At 43.9% G+C, this 12,595-nt stretch overlaps 1 protein-coding gene across 1 annotated transcript in view; it reads left to right on the top strand.

Moving 5' to 3' along the window:
• Nucleotides 1–8,934, top strand: part of lrfn2b (leucine rich repeat and fibronectin type III domain containing 2b) — a 33,390-nt gene extending 24,456 nt beyond the window's left edge. Inside the window, exon 3 of the mRNA XM_056260115.1 lies at nucleotides 7,968–8,934. Within this exon, the coding sequence (XP_056116090.1) occupies nucleotides 7,968–8,934 (967 nt within the window). The remainder of the gene's footprint in view (nucleotides 1–7,967) is intronic.
• The last annotated feature ends 3,661 nt before the right edge of the window (nucleotides 8,935–12,595 follow it).

The raw sequence follows: 12,595 nt of genomic DNA, 5'->3' as shown, positions 1-12,595 counted from the left end.
GAACCCTGAGAAGAGCGTCTGTGTGCGTTATCACCGTTCACCGTAATGAACTAATGAAGCACAGTGGACCTGCTCATGCTGACGTCTCAAACTGATGTGCAACAGCATCAGCAAACCGTGATCAGGATCCAGAAGAGCCTTGCCACCATCCTTTCACAGGCGTCCACAGATCAAACGATTCACTGTCGTTCTTGCTGTGCTTTTCCTTTCCTGCGATCATTTCTTTATTAATATATGTCAGTGATATGAGGTTGGCCATCTGCTCATGGCAGCGGCACAGATGGGTTGAAGAAGTGAAGCCAATTACTGTCGGCTGTCAGCTCAGCATGGACCGACTCAAGGGAAGTTCACCCTCAAATAAGAGGCGTCCAGTCTAGTGGACAGCTGAGCAATATTTTTAGACATTTGACTACTAATGGCATACAACCTGGTCTCGTTTATGGCTTATTCTGGTGAAGAACAGGAACAGAGTGTCTGAATATCTGAGATCTATGATGTTTGTCTGAAAATAATTCAGTAGAAAAAAAAAAATAGAACGGAAAACACTAAAGAAATGAGCAATAACATGTGTAGACTTTGTGATTGATGTCAGAATACACAGGGCTGATTGTGGACGTCAAACAAAGAGTTTAATTTTTGCAAAGATTTAAAGTCAATAGCAGTAGTAAATAATTCTATCCCTTAAAACTCATCTTTTATCACCAAAAATACATATTTAAACATAAACATATATTGAATGTAACTCTACACCCTTGTTTCATTTAGTATACACGGTTCCATGAATATGCAAATTCGCCCCGCCTCCACTCACTCACGCCAGCTCACAGATTCACTCGCTCAACTTACTGAGGTAACGCTGCCCAAGGATATCGCTCTTTACAACATCGGACACATCCCGGTAATTAATCTGCCTTTTGCTTGACTGTTATCAAACAGCTAATAATGTGTTGCTAATGTTACACAAACCATGTTCCTGTTCGCCACCTCAGAGCCAGCTGCCGTCTAACAATCATCAGAAACGCTTTGAACAACTCAGAACGTCAGTGGAGAAAGACATATAGTTCTTCATAACATCGTAATATACATCATACACCCGCTATATTGCTAAATCTACACAATTTTTCATCTCAACAGAAAAATATCCCGGGATAACCTGGCATCTCTCGGGATTCTCCTGCTAGTCGCTGTTAATGATATGCTGAAGCCCGCCGGAACACATTGATCTGATTGGTTACAAGGTCGTTTGTGACGTCAGAAACACCAGCGATTTCAAACCGTGTTTTTGAGACTGTCTTTGGTTCACTGCAGTTTTAAGGAGGAAATACTCAGCAATGCTGTTGACTTATGAACTTACACATGGTGTGTCTTAAAGCGTATTAAAAACACCATATAGACACATAAACAACATTAAAACCGTGATTTTCACCACAGGGGGGCTTTTTAATACATAATTGATGAAATCCATAACTACTCAAGTAACTTTCCTAAATGTCAGGGGCCTCATGTATCAACACTGCGTACGCACAAAAACACGGCGTACGTCAGCTTTCACGTTCACGGCCAGATGTACTAACAGTGAAATGAACCTAAGAATGTGCGTTCCTCCAAGTAAACTTCATGTCTGGCGTACGTATATTTGTCGGGATTTTTGTCCGTTGGCGACTCATAGAGGCAATAAAGTGAAGTGGTAAACATTACACTACGAATTGTTCTATCGCACCACCAGCTGTCAGATATTGCTTATAATTTGTAATTGATAAATTATTTGACAGATTATTGTCACACGAGTCTTATTAAAATATTCTATTATGCAATTAAGTAAGAAAGCATGTGCAAATTGATACAACCCGTCTAGCAATGGCAGTGTTGGCTTAACTAGGAATAAAAAATAAACTTCATTAATTCGGTCAGTAAAGATAAAAAAGAAAGTAATATTTTTATTCAGCAAGGACACATTGAATTTGTTTAAAAGTGAGAGTAAATGCATTTATAATGTTACAAAAGATTATAAGATTTCTATATCTGTTTGATTTAAGTTTTTATTCATTAAAGAATCCTGAAAATACTATATCACGGTTTCCACGAAAATATGAAGCAGAAGCACAGCTGTTTTCAACACTGATAATACTCAAAAATGTTTCTTGAGCATCAGATCCTCATATTAGAGTGATTTCTGAAGGATCATGTGACACTGAAGACTGGAGTAATGATGCTGAAAATTCAGCTTTGATCACAGGAATAAATTACACTTTCACACAGAATACATTTTCAGTGAAATTTCGTTTCTTGCTTGCTTTAGCCATGTTCTTGCAGGTTTCTTTTGCCAAATTGGACTAATTACTAGGGCTGTGCTCAGAATATCGATACGACGATACATCGTCATGAACTCCTGACGATGCGCGTATCGATACAGCAACTGCTGTATCGATACTGTCGTGCTTTTGAATGTAGCCAATTCAGGGCTCGAATTTCAGCGCGGGATTGCAAGTATTACGCATTATTCTAACCATTCCCGCAGGTCTCCCACTTATAATGATTAATCCATACAGGTTATAACATCGAATTAGTCATTTTAAAATATTCGAGACACAATTTCACAAACAGCGTGAGTGTTCAGCTCTGCCGCGTCTTCTGTCTCTATCTCAAAATGGGTTGCTCAAGGCAAGCGTCAAACGCGCTGAAGGCGGCGATACACTCTCGCTTTCGGGAGTTGGGACATGACGGAATATTCACTTGCATATTCGGGCCAGTATTGCATTGTCACTTAAGTTTTACCATTCGCTCGTCTTTTTAAGTCTTACCACGCAAAACATTCAAGCGATTTTAAACTATTCAGTGCTCGCACGCTCTCTGAGAGATGGTTTTCTCTGCATGCATACATAGAGTAAAGCCGCCTCACAAACAGCCTGCGAGTAACAAAAGTTATTTTTCACGGATTATATCGCTTTTACGGACAAAAACAAGCAAAATGATGTCAAAAATGTCAATCTTGGTGAGTGTCTAATACAGTCGGTTAATGCATGTGACAGTATAATGAACACAGGATCCGTGCACTAGCTCTTAAAGCGACAGCAGCCATGTGTGTCTGTCATTAATATTGTCGTCAAAACAACAAAAGATAGCTTTAATTATAAGGAATCTGGATTTATAGCCAATGTATTTAATTTAGTCAGGACTAAAATACTACCCAATGTTATTTTACATTTAATTACTTTAAGTGTCTGTAGTATTTCTGAATACTACTGCTAGACCTATTCAAAAACGTTTCTCTTTATTGGTAGGCTATATTTATTCTATTGTATTTATTTGTTTAAAATGATTTCAACGTAATGTAAAGAAATTACTTTGTTTGGTGCACATTCTAACACTTATTTAATTGAACTCTCATTGTTTTTTAATGACAAAAACGAAATAGTTTTTCAGTTATCACAACTGTGATAACACTGTTTATTCAATAAAGATATTACTGCTACTAAACTCTGCTCAAAAGAAATTTAAATTCCAAATTGATCCATATCGTGATACGTATCGTATCGTGGCTTTAGTATCGTGATGCGTATCGTATCGTGACATTGTTGGTGATACACAGCCCTACTAATTACCATATTTAAATTATTTAATTGGGGGAGGAGACTGGGTGGGGCGTTGTGCTCATGCATGTGCGCTCAATTTTACGTTAATTGGGATGTACAAAGAGAATATGCGTGGAATCCTTCGTACGCAGAGATTCATACATCTACTTTTTTTTGTGCGTACGCACATTTACAGCTTTGTCCGTACGCAATGTTTTAGTATGAATTCAACGCAAGTCTTTGTACATGAGGCCCCTGGACCGCTACCATCAACCAAACTCCGGAGGTCATTGTGTACGGTAACCATCAGACAGCAGCAGTTTACTTCATGGGAACAGAGCAAAAATAGTGCACTTGATTTAGACTAGTGTATACTGAACTCAATGTGACATCACAGACACGCCATGGCCCGGCTGTCACAATGAAAGTCCTGAAATATGACTGGCACTCCAAACACAATTAAACAAAAAAAATCTAATTTGAATAGGATGCCCAATCTTCTGGGGTTTTTTTCCCCATGTTTCTGTGATATGTTCGATTTCAAGTAGTTTTACTTTTCTTTGTACACTTTGTAAAGTGCAAATTGTGCTGAAGCGTCTGCTGCTGTCTGAATTTTCATCTTCTCTTTCCCTGATTTGCATAACAAAGCATCTGCTAGATGAATAATGTGTCGGAAGTGTTGGGATTACCAGTTCAACACATGAAACACTGGGAGAAGTTGTGTTTTCCAGAGGGAATCTCTTCATATTAGCTGAAACACGAGTGGCCAAGTGACGTTAGAAGAGCCGTCTTGATTTGAAACAAGGCAAAAACACTGATCATTAATACAGATAACATGTATAATTGTTACGAAGTGCTCCTAGACTTGGGTTGAAGATCCAAATGCAGCTTTATTGGGACAATCCAGAACTGTAATCCCTATAACAGGCCAAAGGTCAAACACACAGTCCACAATACAACTGGGCAGAAAGGACAGACAAAAGGGTAATCCAGAAAACTGGCAGAGAGTCAGAAAACCAGGACACAGGGAACCCGGATAACGCTCAGAATGGCAGCGTAATAGAAACACAAGATTTTATAAAGTAAGAGTTAATACACAGGGCTTAAACAGGCAAGAGTAAAGGAGAGAATAACAGTAATCTGAACAGGATTAGTCCAGCAGTGGGTTGTGGGAGTTGTGCTGTAGATAAAGCAGATGTAGAGAGCGCCCTCTGGTGGACATCATGGGATGGGACAGTAGTCTAGAGAGAGACAGTGGGTGGAAAGCAATGTTTTTCATCATTCTGAATTCAGATGTAGTTATTTGGGTTATTGTTCACAATACTTTTGTTTTGTTAATACTAAGTTGCGTTTCCAACATCAGTGTGTGGCGTATCGTAATAAATAACGAATGCCTGAGGTTCAAGAAGTCTCTTCTGCTCACAAAGGCTGCATTAATTTGATAAAAAAAGGAATATTGTGAAATATAATAACAATTCAAATCAGCTGTTTTCTATGTGAATATATAGTAAAGTGTAATTCATTTCTGTCATCAAAGCTGAATTTTCAGCATCATTACTCCAGTCTTCAGTGTCACATGATCCTTCAGAAATCACTCTAATATGAGGATTTGATGATCAAGAAACATTTATGATTATTCTCAATGTTGAAAACAGTTGTGTTTTCACTTTTCATGATTCTTTGATGAATAGAAAGATCAAAAGAACAGCATTTATCTGAAATAAAAACTTTAGTAACATTAAACACTACCGATCAAAAGTTTGGGGTTAGTATAATATATATATTACTGACCCCAAACTTTTGATCGTTAGTGTTTAATGTTACAAAAGATTCTATCATCGAATCCCAAACCAAGTCTAGAAGCTGGAAGGAGCACAATCTTTTTGGTGTTGAGCCTCAGCTCAACTTTCTCATGTGAAACAGAACAACATCTTAATGTCGAGATCTAAAATCAAGCAATCGTCGATATAATTCAACACACGGATGCCCTGGAGTCTCAGTGGAGCCAGAGCTGCATCCACTCATTTCGTAAAAGTGCGGGGTGATAAACCTAGGCTGAAGGTAAGAACCCGATATTGGTACACTTCGCCCCGAAAGCGAACCTCAGGAACTTCCTCTAATGAGAATGGATTCAAATCAGAGTTACTGAAAATCCTCGGACTGAATCTGTGACACAATCTGTTTGAGTGTAAGCATTTTTAACTTGAGTTTTAGAACCGTGCGGTTTAGTTGACGCAGGTCTAGAATAAGACGCAACCCTCCATCCTTTTTTGGAACAATGAAGTAACGGCTGTAAAACCCTGACTCCCCCTGCTGGGAGGAGGAACCCTTTCTATAGCCCCCTTTTGTAGAAGAGTCTTTGCTGCATAACCAGAGCCTGGGCGGACAAGAACCGCACTTTCTGTAAGTCTTTTCTATAGTGAGCAGGACCCAACGAGATATATTTGGCAGTAGTTTCCATGCTGCCAGAAAATCTGCTGAGGGGACCAGTCTCTCGAGACTGGCCTCTGGTATTGGTCGAACAGACACCTTGGCGCTCTGAAACGGCGAACCGGCAAGGAACAACCAAACTGGCAGCACTGCGGCCCTCCTCCTTGGATCTCCCCATAGAGGGCGCAGAGGAGAAACAGGCACAGTGCAATGAGGTGTAATCCGTTTCTCCCCGGAGGGGGCCACCCTCAGAAGTCTGACGGCCTCTGCGTCAGGACTTCTTCTTAGTCAAAGCCTTCTTCAAGATAATGACTGTCCTCAGATCTGTCTTATCCCAAGACGGCTGAGACTACTAAAGGAACTAGCCACTCGAGACTGGTCTCTAGTAAAGCTCAAGAAGCCAATCCAGCGTCCTGAAATGGGTGACGGGCAGGAAACAACCGAACTGACCTCTCTTAAATCCTCCTTCTGGGAGTCAGACACTGAGACTAAAACTCACTGGAGACCACTGCGCCCCGAAGCACACGAGGTTGTGAGGTTGGCAGAACGGCCCCTGAGGGCACCAAAGGGAGATGGGCACCGTATAATGAGGTGTTATGCATTTCCCCCCAGGAATTGCACCATTTATTTCCACAGAATAAATGCAGCCAAAGATCAACCAGACACGGTCAGACATCAACCTCCTCAAAGATCAGATGAGAGCATATTATTTAATTTTCTTACAAATTAAATGCAGCCAAATATCAACCATACAAGTAAACACGGTCTGGATGAAGGGGTAAATAATATATTAGTACAGACATCTAACTCTCAAAAATTAAGTGCAGCCAAATATCAACCAGACAAGTAGAAACGAACTAGGTGAAAGGCTGAATATAGTGTATTAATACCAGACATCCCAACCTGCAAGAAGTAATTTCAAGGAGGTATATCTTGGTGATTGGTTTGTTAACAGGGGGTTGGAGAGAGATAGATTGGTTTGTTGAATATATATATATATATATATATATATATATTGAGACCCATTATCTACACATTGCCTTGGCAAATGCGAGATGAGCCACTAGATTCATTAGATTCTTATTGCAAACCCGTAATCTACGTGCTGCCTCTGCAAACGCGAGATCCGGGCCAAAGAATCTTAATTGAATTTCTTCCTTCAAGAAGAAAGCTAACAGGACAGAGGTACAACTCTAAATAGTGCATATGTTACATTTATGAATGAGCACTGTCAGCCCCCTTTTACTAGAGCTGACCGTGCATGCTCCGCTCCACTCCCAAACAAACAAAACATAAATCGCGTGTGTCCCCACTCGTAATGAAGCGAGGGCAAGGACGAACACACGATCACAAAAAGCTGTTTGCTCGCCATTATACTCCTGTCTAGATATATAATATGCTTGAGGACAAACAACAATAAATAGACAGAGACTGTTTCACACAGAACGCTTGCTGAATACACAGAAGCTAGTGACTGTTTGTTCCAGGTATGCTTTATAGTTTCCTGGTCAATGACATCATCTTCCGTCACACCATTTGGACTGATTTCATAGGTGTTTCAAGACGCAATCACGCAGAGGCGTTCCCACAACATCTTGACGCAGCTCGAGTTCCCTTGAAAGGGTTTCCTTCCCCATTTAATAATAAATGTTTCTTGAGCATCAAATCATCATATTAGAATGATTTCTGAAGGATCATGTGACACTGAAGACTGGAGTAATGATATTGAAAATTCTGCTTTGATCACAGAAATAAATTACACTTAAAACAGCAGTTTTACATTGGAATAATATTTCACTATTTCGATCAAATAAATGCAGCCTTGGTGAGCAGAAGAGACAAGAGACATTAAAAAACTAACCGATCCCAAACTTTTGAATGGCAGTGTACATGTCAGATGTGTTTGTTGTTTGCTTCTATCAAAGCCTGTCTGCAGATGATCTGTGTGTGTTTGTGTGTTCGCAGGATGATTCCTCCCTCCAGTCAGGCGTTCCAGGTGTCCAGCCTGGTGTCGGGGTGTCGGTATGACCTGTGTGTGCTGGCGGCCTGGGACGACACCGCCTCCACGCTCACGGCCACCAGCGTGGTGGGCTGCGTGCGCTTCCACACCGGCGAAGGGCTCCCGCGGTGCCAGGCTCTGCACGGGCAGCTGCTGGGCGGCACCATGATCCTGGTGGTGGGAGGAGTGATCGTGGCCACGCTGCTGCTGTTCATCGGGATCCTCGTGCTGCGCTACAAGGCAGGAGATGGCGGGAGCGCTGAAGCTGAAGCTCCGGTCAGCAAGCTGAGCGACAGCACTGACTCCTACTCTCAGCCCAACGGAGGACGGCTGGGGCAGAATGGCGTTCCTCTGCTGCGGCCCAAACCCAAAGCGACCCTGCAGGACAGAGTGGTCCAGTTCAAGTCTGGTTCTCTGCAGAGCAGCTTGTCCTCCTCCTCTTCCTCCTCAGGTTCAGGAGACGCTCCTCCCTACAGCCCCAACAGTACCCTCGCCAGCATCCTGAGGGCCGCTCCGCCCAGACCCCGGCACAACCTGGACCAGCTGTTGGGGGCCTTCACATCTGTTGAGCTGCGGGGCCCGTCCTCGGAGCCGCTCCCATCTGGAGGCCCTGCTCCTACTCTCCCGGCGGTGGAGCCTACGGACCGGGAGCCGCTGCTGGGCCGGACTCTGGACTCACGGATCAGCAGGTTACTCACATCGCCTCTGGCCTCCAGACCCCGGAGGAGCCACTCATTCGACACCGGTGACTTCACCGTGTCCCGCGCACAGCAGCTGCGCACGTACCCGCGGCGGATCAGCAGCATCTGGAGCAAACGCAGTCTGTCAGTGAACGGCATGCTGCTGCGCTGTGACGAGAACGGGGACGGGGACAGCAGCGGGAGAAAAGGCTCCAGCGGGAGCGCAGACTGGGTCATGGAGAGCACTGTATAGGGCGGACCAACAAGCAGAGACTGGGTCATAGGGGACCCTGTATAGGGCTTATCCTACGAGCACAGACTGGGTCATGGAGAGCACTGCATAGGGCTGATCCTACGAGCGCAGACTGGGTCATTGGGAGTACTGTATAGGGCTGATCCTACGAGCGCAGACTGGGTCAAGGAGAGCACTGTATAGGGCTGATCCTACGAGCACAGACTGGGTCATGGGGAGCACTGTACAGGGCTGATCCTACGAGCGCAGACTGGGGGTCATGGGGAGCACTGTATAGGGCTGATCCTACGAGCGCAAACTGGGTCATGGGGAGCACTGTATAGGGCTGATCCTACAAGCGCAGACTGGGTCATGGGGAGCACTGTATAGGACTGATCCTACAAGCGCAGACTGGGTCATGGGGAGCACTGTACAGGGCTGATCCTACAAGCGCAGACTGGGTCATGGGGAGCACTGTATAGGGCTGATCCCACGAGTGCAGACTGGGTCATGGGGAGCACTGTATAGGGCTGATCCTACAAGCGCAGACTGGGTCATGGGGAGCACTGTATAGGGCTGATCCTACGAGCACAGACTGGGTCATGGGGAGCACTGTATAGGGCTGATCCTACGAGCGCAGACTGGGTCATGGGGAGCACTGTATAGGGCTGATCCCACGAGTGCAGACTGGGTCATGGGGAGCACTGTATAGGGCTGATCCTACGAGCGCAGACTGGGTCATGGGGAGCACTCTATAGGGCTGATCCTACAAGCGCAGACTGGGTCATGGGGAGCACTGTATAGGGCTGATCCCACGAGTGCAGACTGGGTCATGGGGAGCACTGTATAGGGCTGATCCTACGAGCGCAGACTGGGTCATGGGGAGCACTCTATAGGGCTGATCCTACAAGCGCAGACTGGGTCATGGGGAGCACTGTATAGGGCTGATCCCACGAGCACAGACTGGGTCATGGGGAGCACTGTATAGGGCTGATCCCACGAGTGCAGACTGGGTCATGGAGAGCACTGTATAGGGCTGATCCTTCGAGCGCAGACTGGGTCATGGGGAGCACTGTATAGGGCTGATCCTACGAGCGCAAACTGGGTCATGGGGAGCACTGTATAGGGCTGATCCCACGAGTGCAGACTGGGTCATGGGGAGCACTGTATAGGGCTGATCCTACGAGCGCAGACTGGGTCATGGGGAGCACTGTATAGGGCTGATCCCACGAGTGCAGACTGGGTCATGGAGAGCACTGTATAGGGCTGATCCTTCGAGCGCAGACTGGGTCATGGGGAGCACTGTATAGGGCTGATCCTACGAGCGCAAACTGGGTCATGGGGAGCACTGTATAGGGCTGATCCCACGAGTGCAGACTGGGTCATGGGGAGCACTGTATAGGGCTGATCCCACGAGTGCAGACTGGGTCATGGAGAGCACTGTATAGGGCTGATCCTTCGAGCGCAGACTGGGTCATGGGGAGCACTGTATAGGGCTGATCCTACGAGCGCAAACTGGGTCATGGGGAGCACTGTATAGGGCTGATCCTACGAGCGCAGACTGGGTCATGGGGAGCACTGTATAGGGCTGATCCTACAAGCGCAGACTGGGTCATGGGGAGCACTGTATAGGGCTGATCCCACGAGTGCAGACTGGGTCATGGGGAGCACTGTATAGGGCTGATCCTACAAGCGCAGACTGGGTCATGGAGAGCACTGTATAGGGCTGAACCTACGCCCCATACACTGCAGGACATCATCATTATTACTGTTACTCGCCTTGCCATATTCAGAACAGGGGAAGAGTCAGGGGGAATTCACCAAACAATCTAGAATGTTATTTGTGACCCTGGACCACAAAATCAGTCAAGTCGCACGGGTATATTTGTGGCAATAGCCAACAATACATTATATGGGGCAAAATTATTGATTTTTCTTTTATGCAAAAAATCATTAGGATATTAAGTGAAAATTATGTTCCATGAGGATATTTTGTAAATTTCCAACCATAAATATATATTAAAAAAAGTTATTTTTGTGAGTGGATGCAGCAATATCGAGGACTTCATTTGGACAGCTTTAAAGGCGATTTTCTCAATATTTAGATTTTTTTGCACCCTCAGAATCTAGATTTTCAAATAGTATTATCTCGGCCAAATATTGTCCTATCCTAACAAACCATACATCAATGGAAAGGTTTTGTACTCCAGGGTCCCATATTTCAGTACAAAAAAAAACCTGAATCTTGCAAATCATGCAAATCATCTAGTTTTCAGCTAAACACGTCTATTTTCTCAGTAAAGTACGCTTGTTTTAGATTGCGCCTTTAAACCCGTGCTCATCAGGGATGATCACTATAATGATACGGTTTTAAAGAAATGATCTACATATAAAGATAAGCAGAGTCCACATCATAACGGTACCGTTCTTCTGTTATTTTTATCGCTGGAATCACTTTCAGAACAATTTTTTCAGCTGATGCAGTATAAAAACATTGACAGCCAATCAGAATCCATCCTGCTTTAACAAGCTCAAGCATTTAAAGCGACAGATGCTAAACTGCAGCATGTGTGTAATGAACGGAGTGATATCGTGAGTTAGTGTGGACTCTGATACAGTTATCATTATCTTTATAGTCATTGTTCTCAGTAGGGGTGTAACGGTTCAAAAAATTCACGGTTCGGTTCGATACGATACACTTGTGTCACGGTTCGGTACGTTTTCGATACAGCAAAAAGAAAGAAATGCCAGAGAAATTTCTTTGATTTAATTTTTTTAATGATATTTTTATTAAAACTAACATCATAAAGTATGATATTTTTTTACTTTGAGCAACGATGGAGCAAAACAGCGAAACAGAATATACAAAACAGCTCCTTGGACAAAATGAAATGTAATATTGTAGTAGTTATAAACAAAGGTTTATTTTAGTTCAGATTAACATTTGAGGGCAGCAATTGTATTCATATTGTCAAAATAAAACCGACGTAATGTTACTTGAAAGCATTATAGCCTACTATTCCTGCCAACCTTCCATGGTTACAGTTAGTAGTGTTACTACAGTTACTACAGTAAACCCATGGTGAATGTGCTGATCTGTGGACACTGGATAGTTCATTCATGGCACAATGTTTGTCCTGGTTTCCACGTCAGCGCTGTTTGATCCGTTAATAACGAGGAAATGTGAATGTTTCTCACTAGATCTCGCAGCGATGTTATTACTTCAGTGGCGAACTCAAATGTTTTCTTTACTGGATTTGGCTGTGTAGTGACAGTGCTGATGATTAAGATCGGCTCGCGCTGCTTTGGTCCTGATAAACGGTCCGTCAACCACACAATAACGAGTAGCTCAGTTTCGTTCCGCTTACATTACATTTGCCATTTGATGTTGGGCAATGTTGTGGTCACGCCAGCGTCTCTTACATTATGAGCACGCTTGCCACGCGCGACGCGCCTACATTTGAAATAACGAAATTTTGGTCAGCAGGAAAAATGGTCCAACGAACCGAACGGTTCAATACGAATACGTGTATCGTTACACCCCTAGTTCTCAGTGTGAACGGGCCTTCATTCATAAATTGGCCTGGTGAAGTTACTGTCGCACTATTCCTGCGTCCAGATGTTTATTCAGAAGAGATGATTCTGTATCGCTGCAGTTCTTCATCAAATGGAGAAGAGCATT

This window comes from Rhinichthys klamathensis, unplaced genomic scaffold (genome assembly GCF_029890125.1).
Source record: "Rhinichthys klamathensis goyatoka isolate OS25496 unplaced genomic scaffold, OSU_Roscu_1.1 h1tg000173l_1, whole genome shotgun sequence".
Taxonomy (NCBI): domain Eukaryota; kingdom Metazoa; phylum Chordata; class Actinopteri; order Cypriniformes; family Leuciscidae; genus Rhinichthys; species Rhinichthys klamathensis.
The sequence above is the reverse complement of the archived record's forward strand: the minus strand, read 5'-3'. Positions and strand labels throughout refer to the sequence as shown.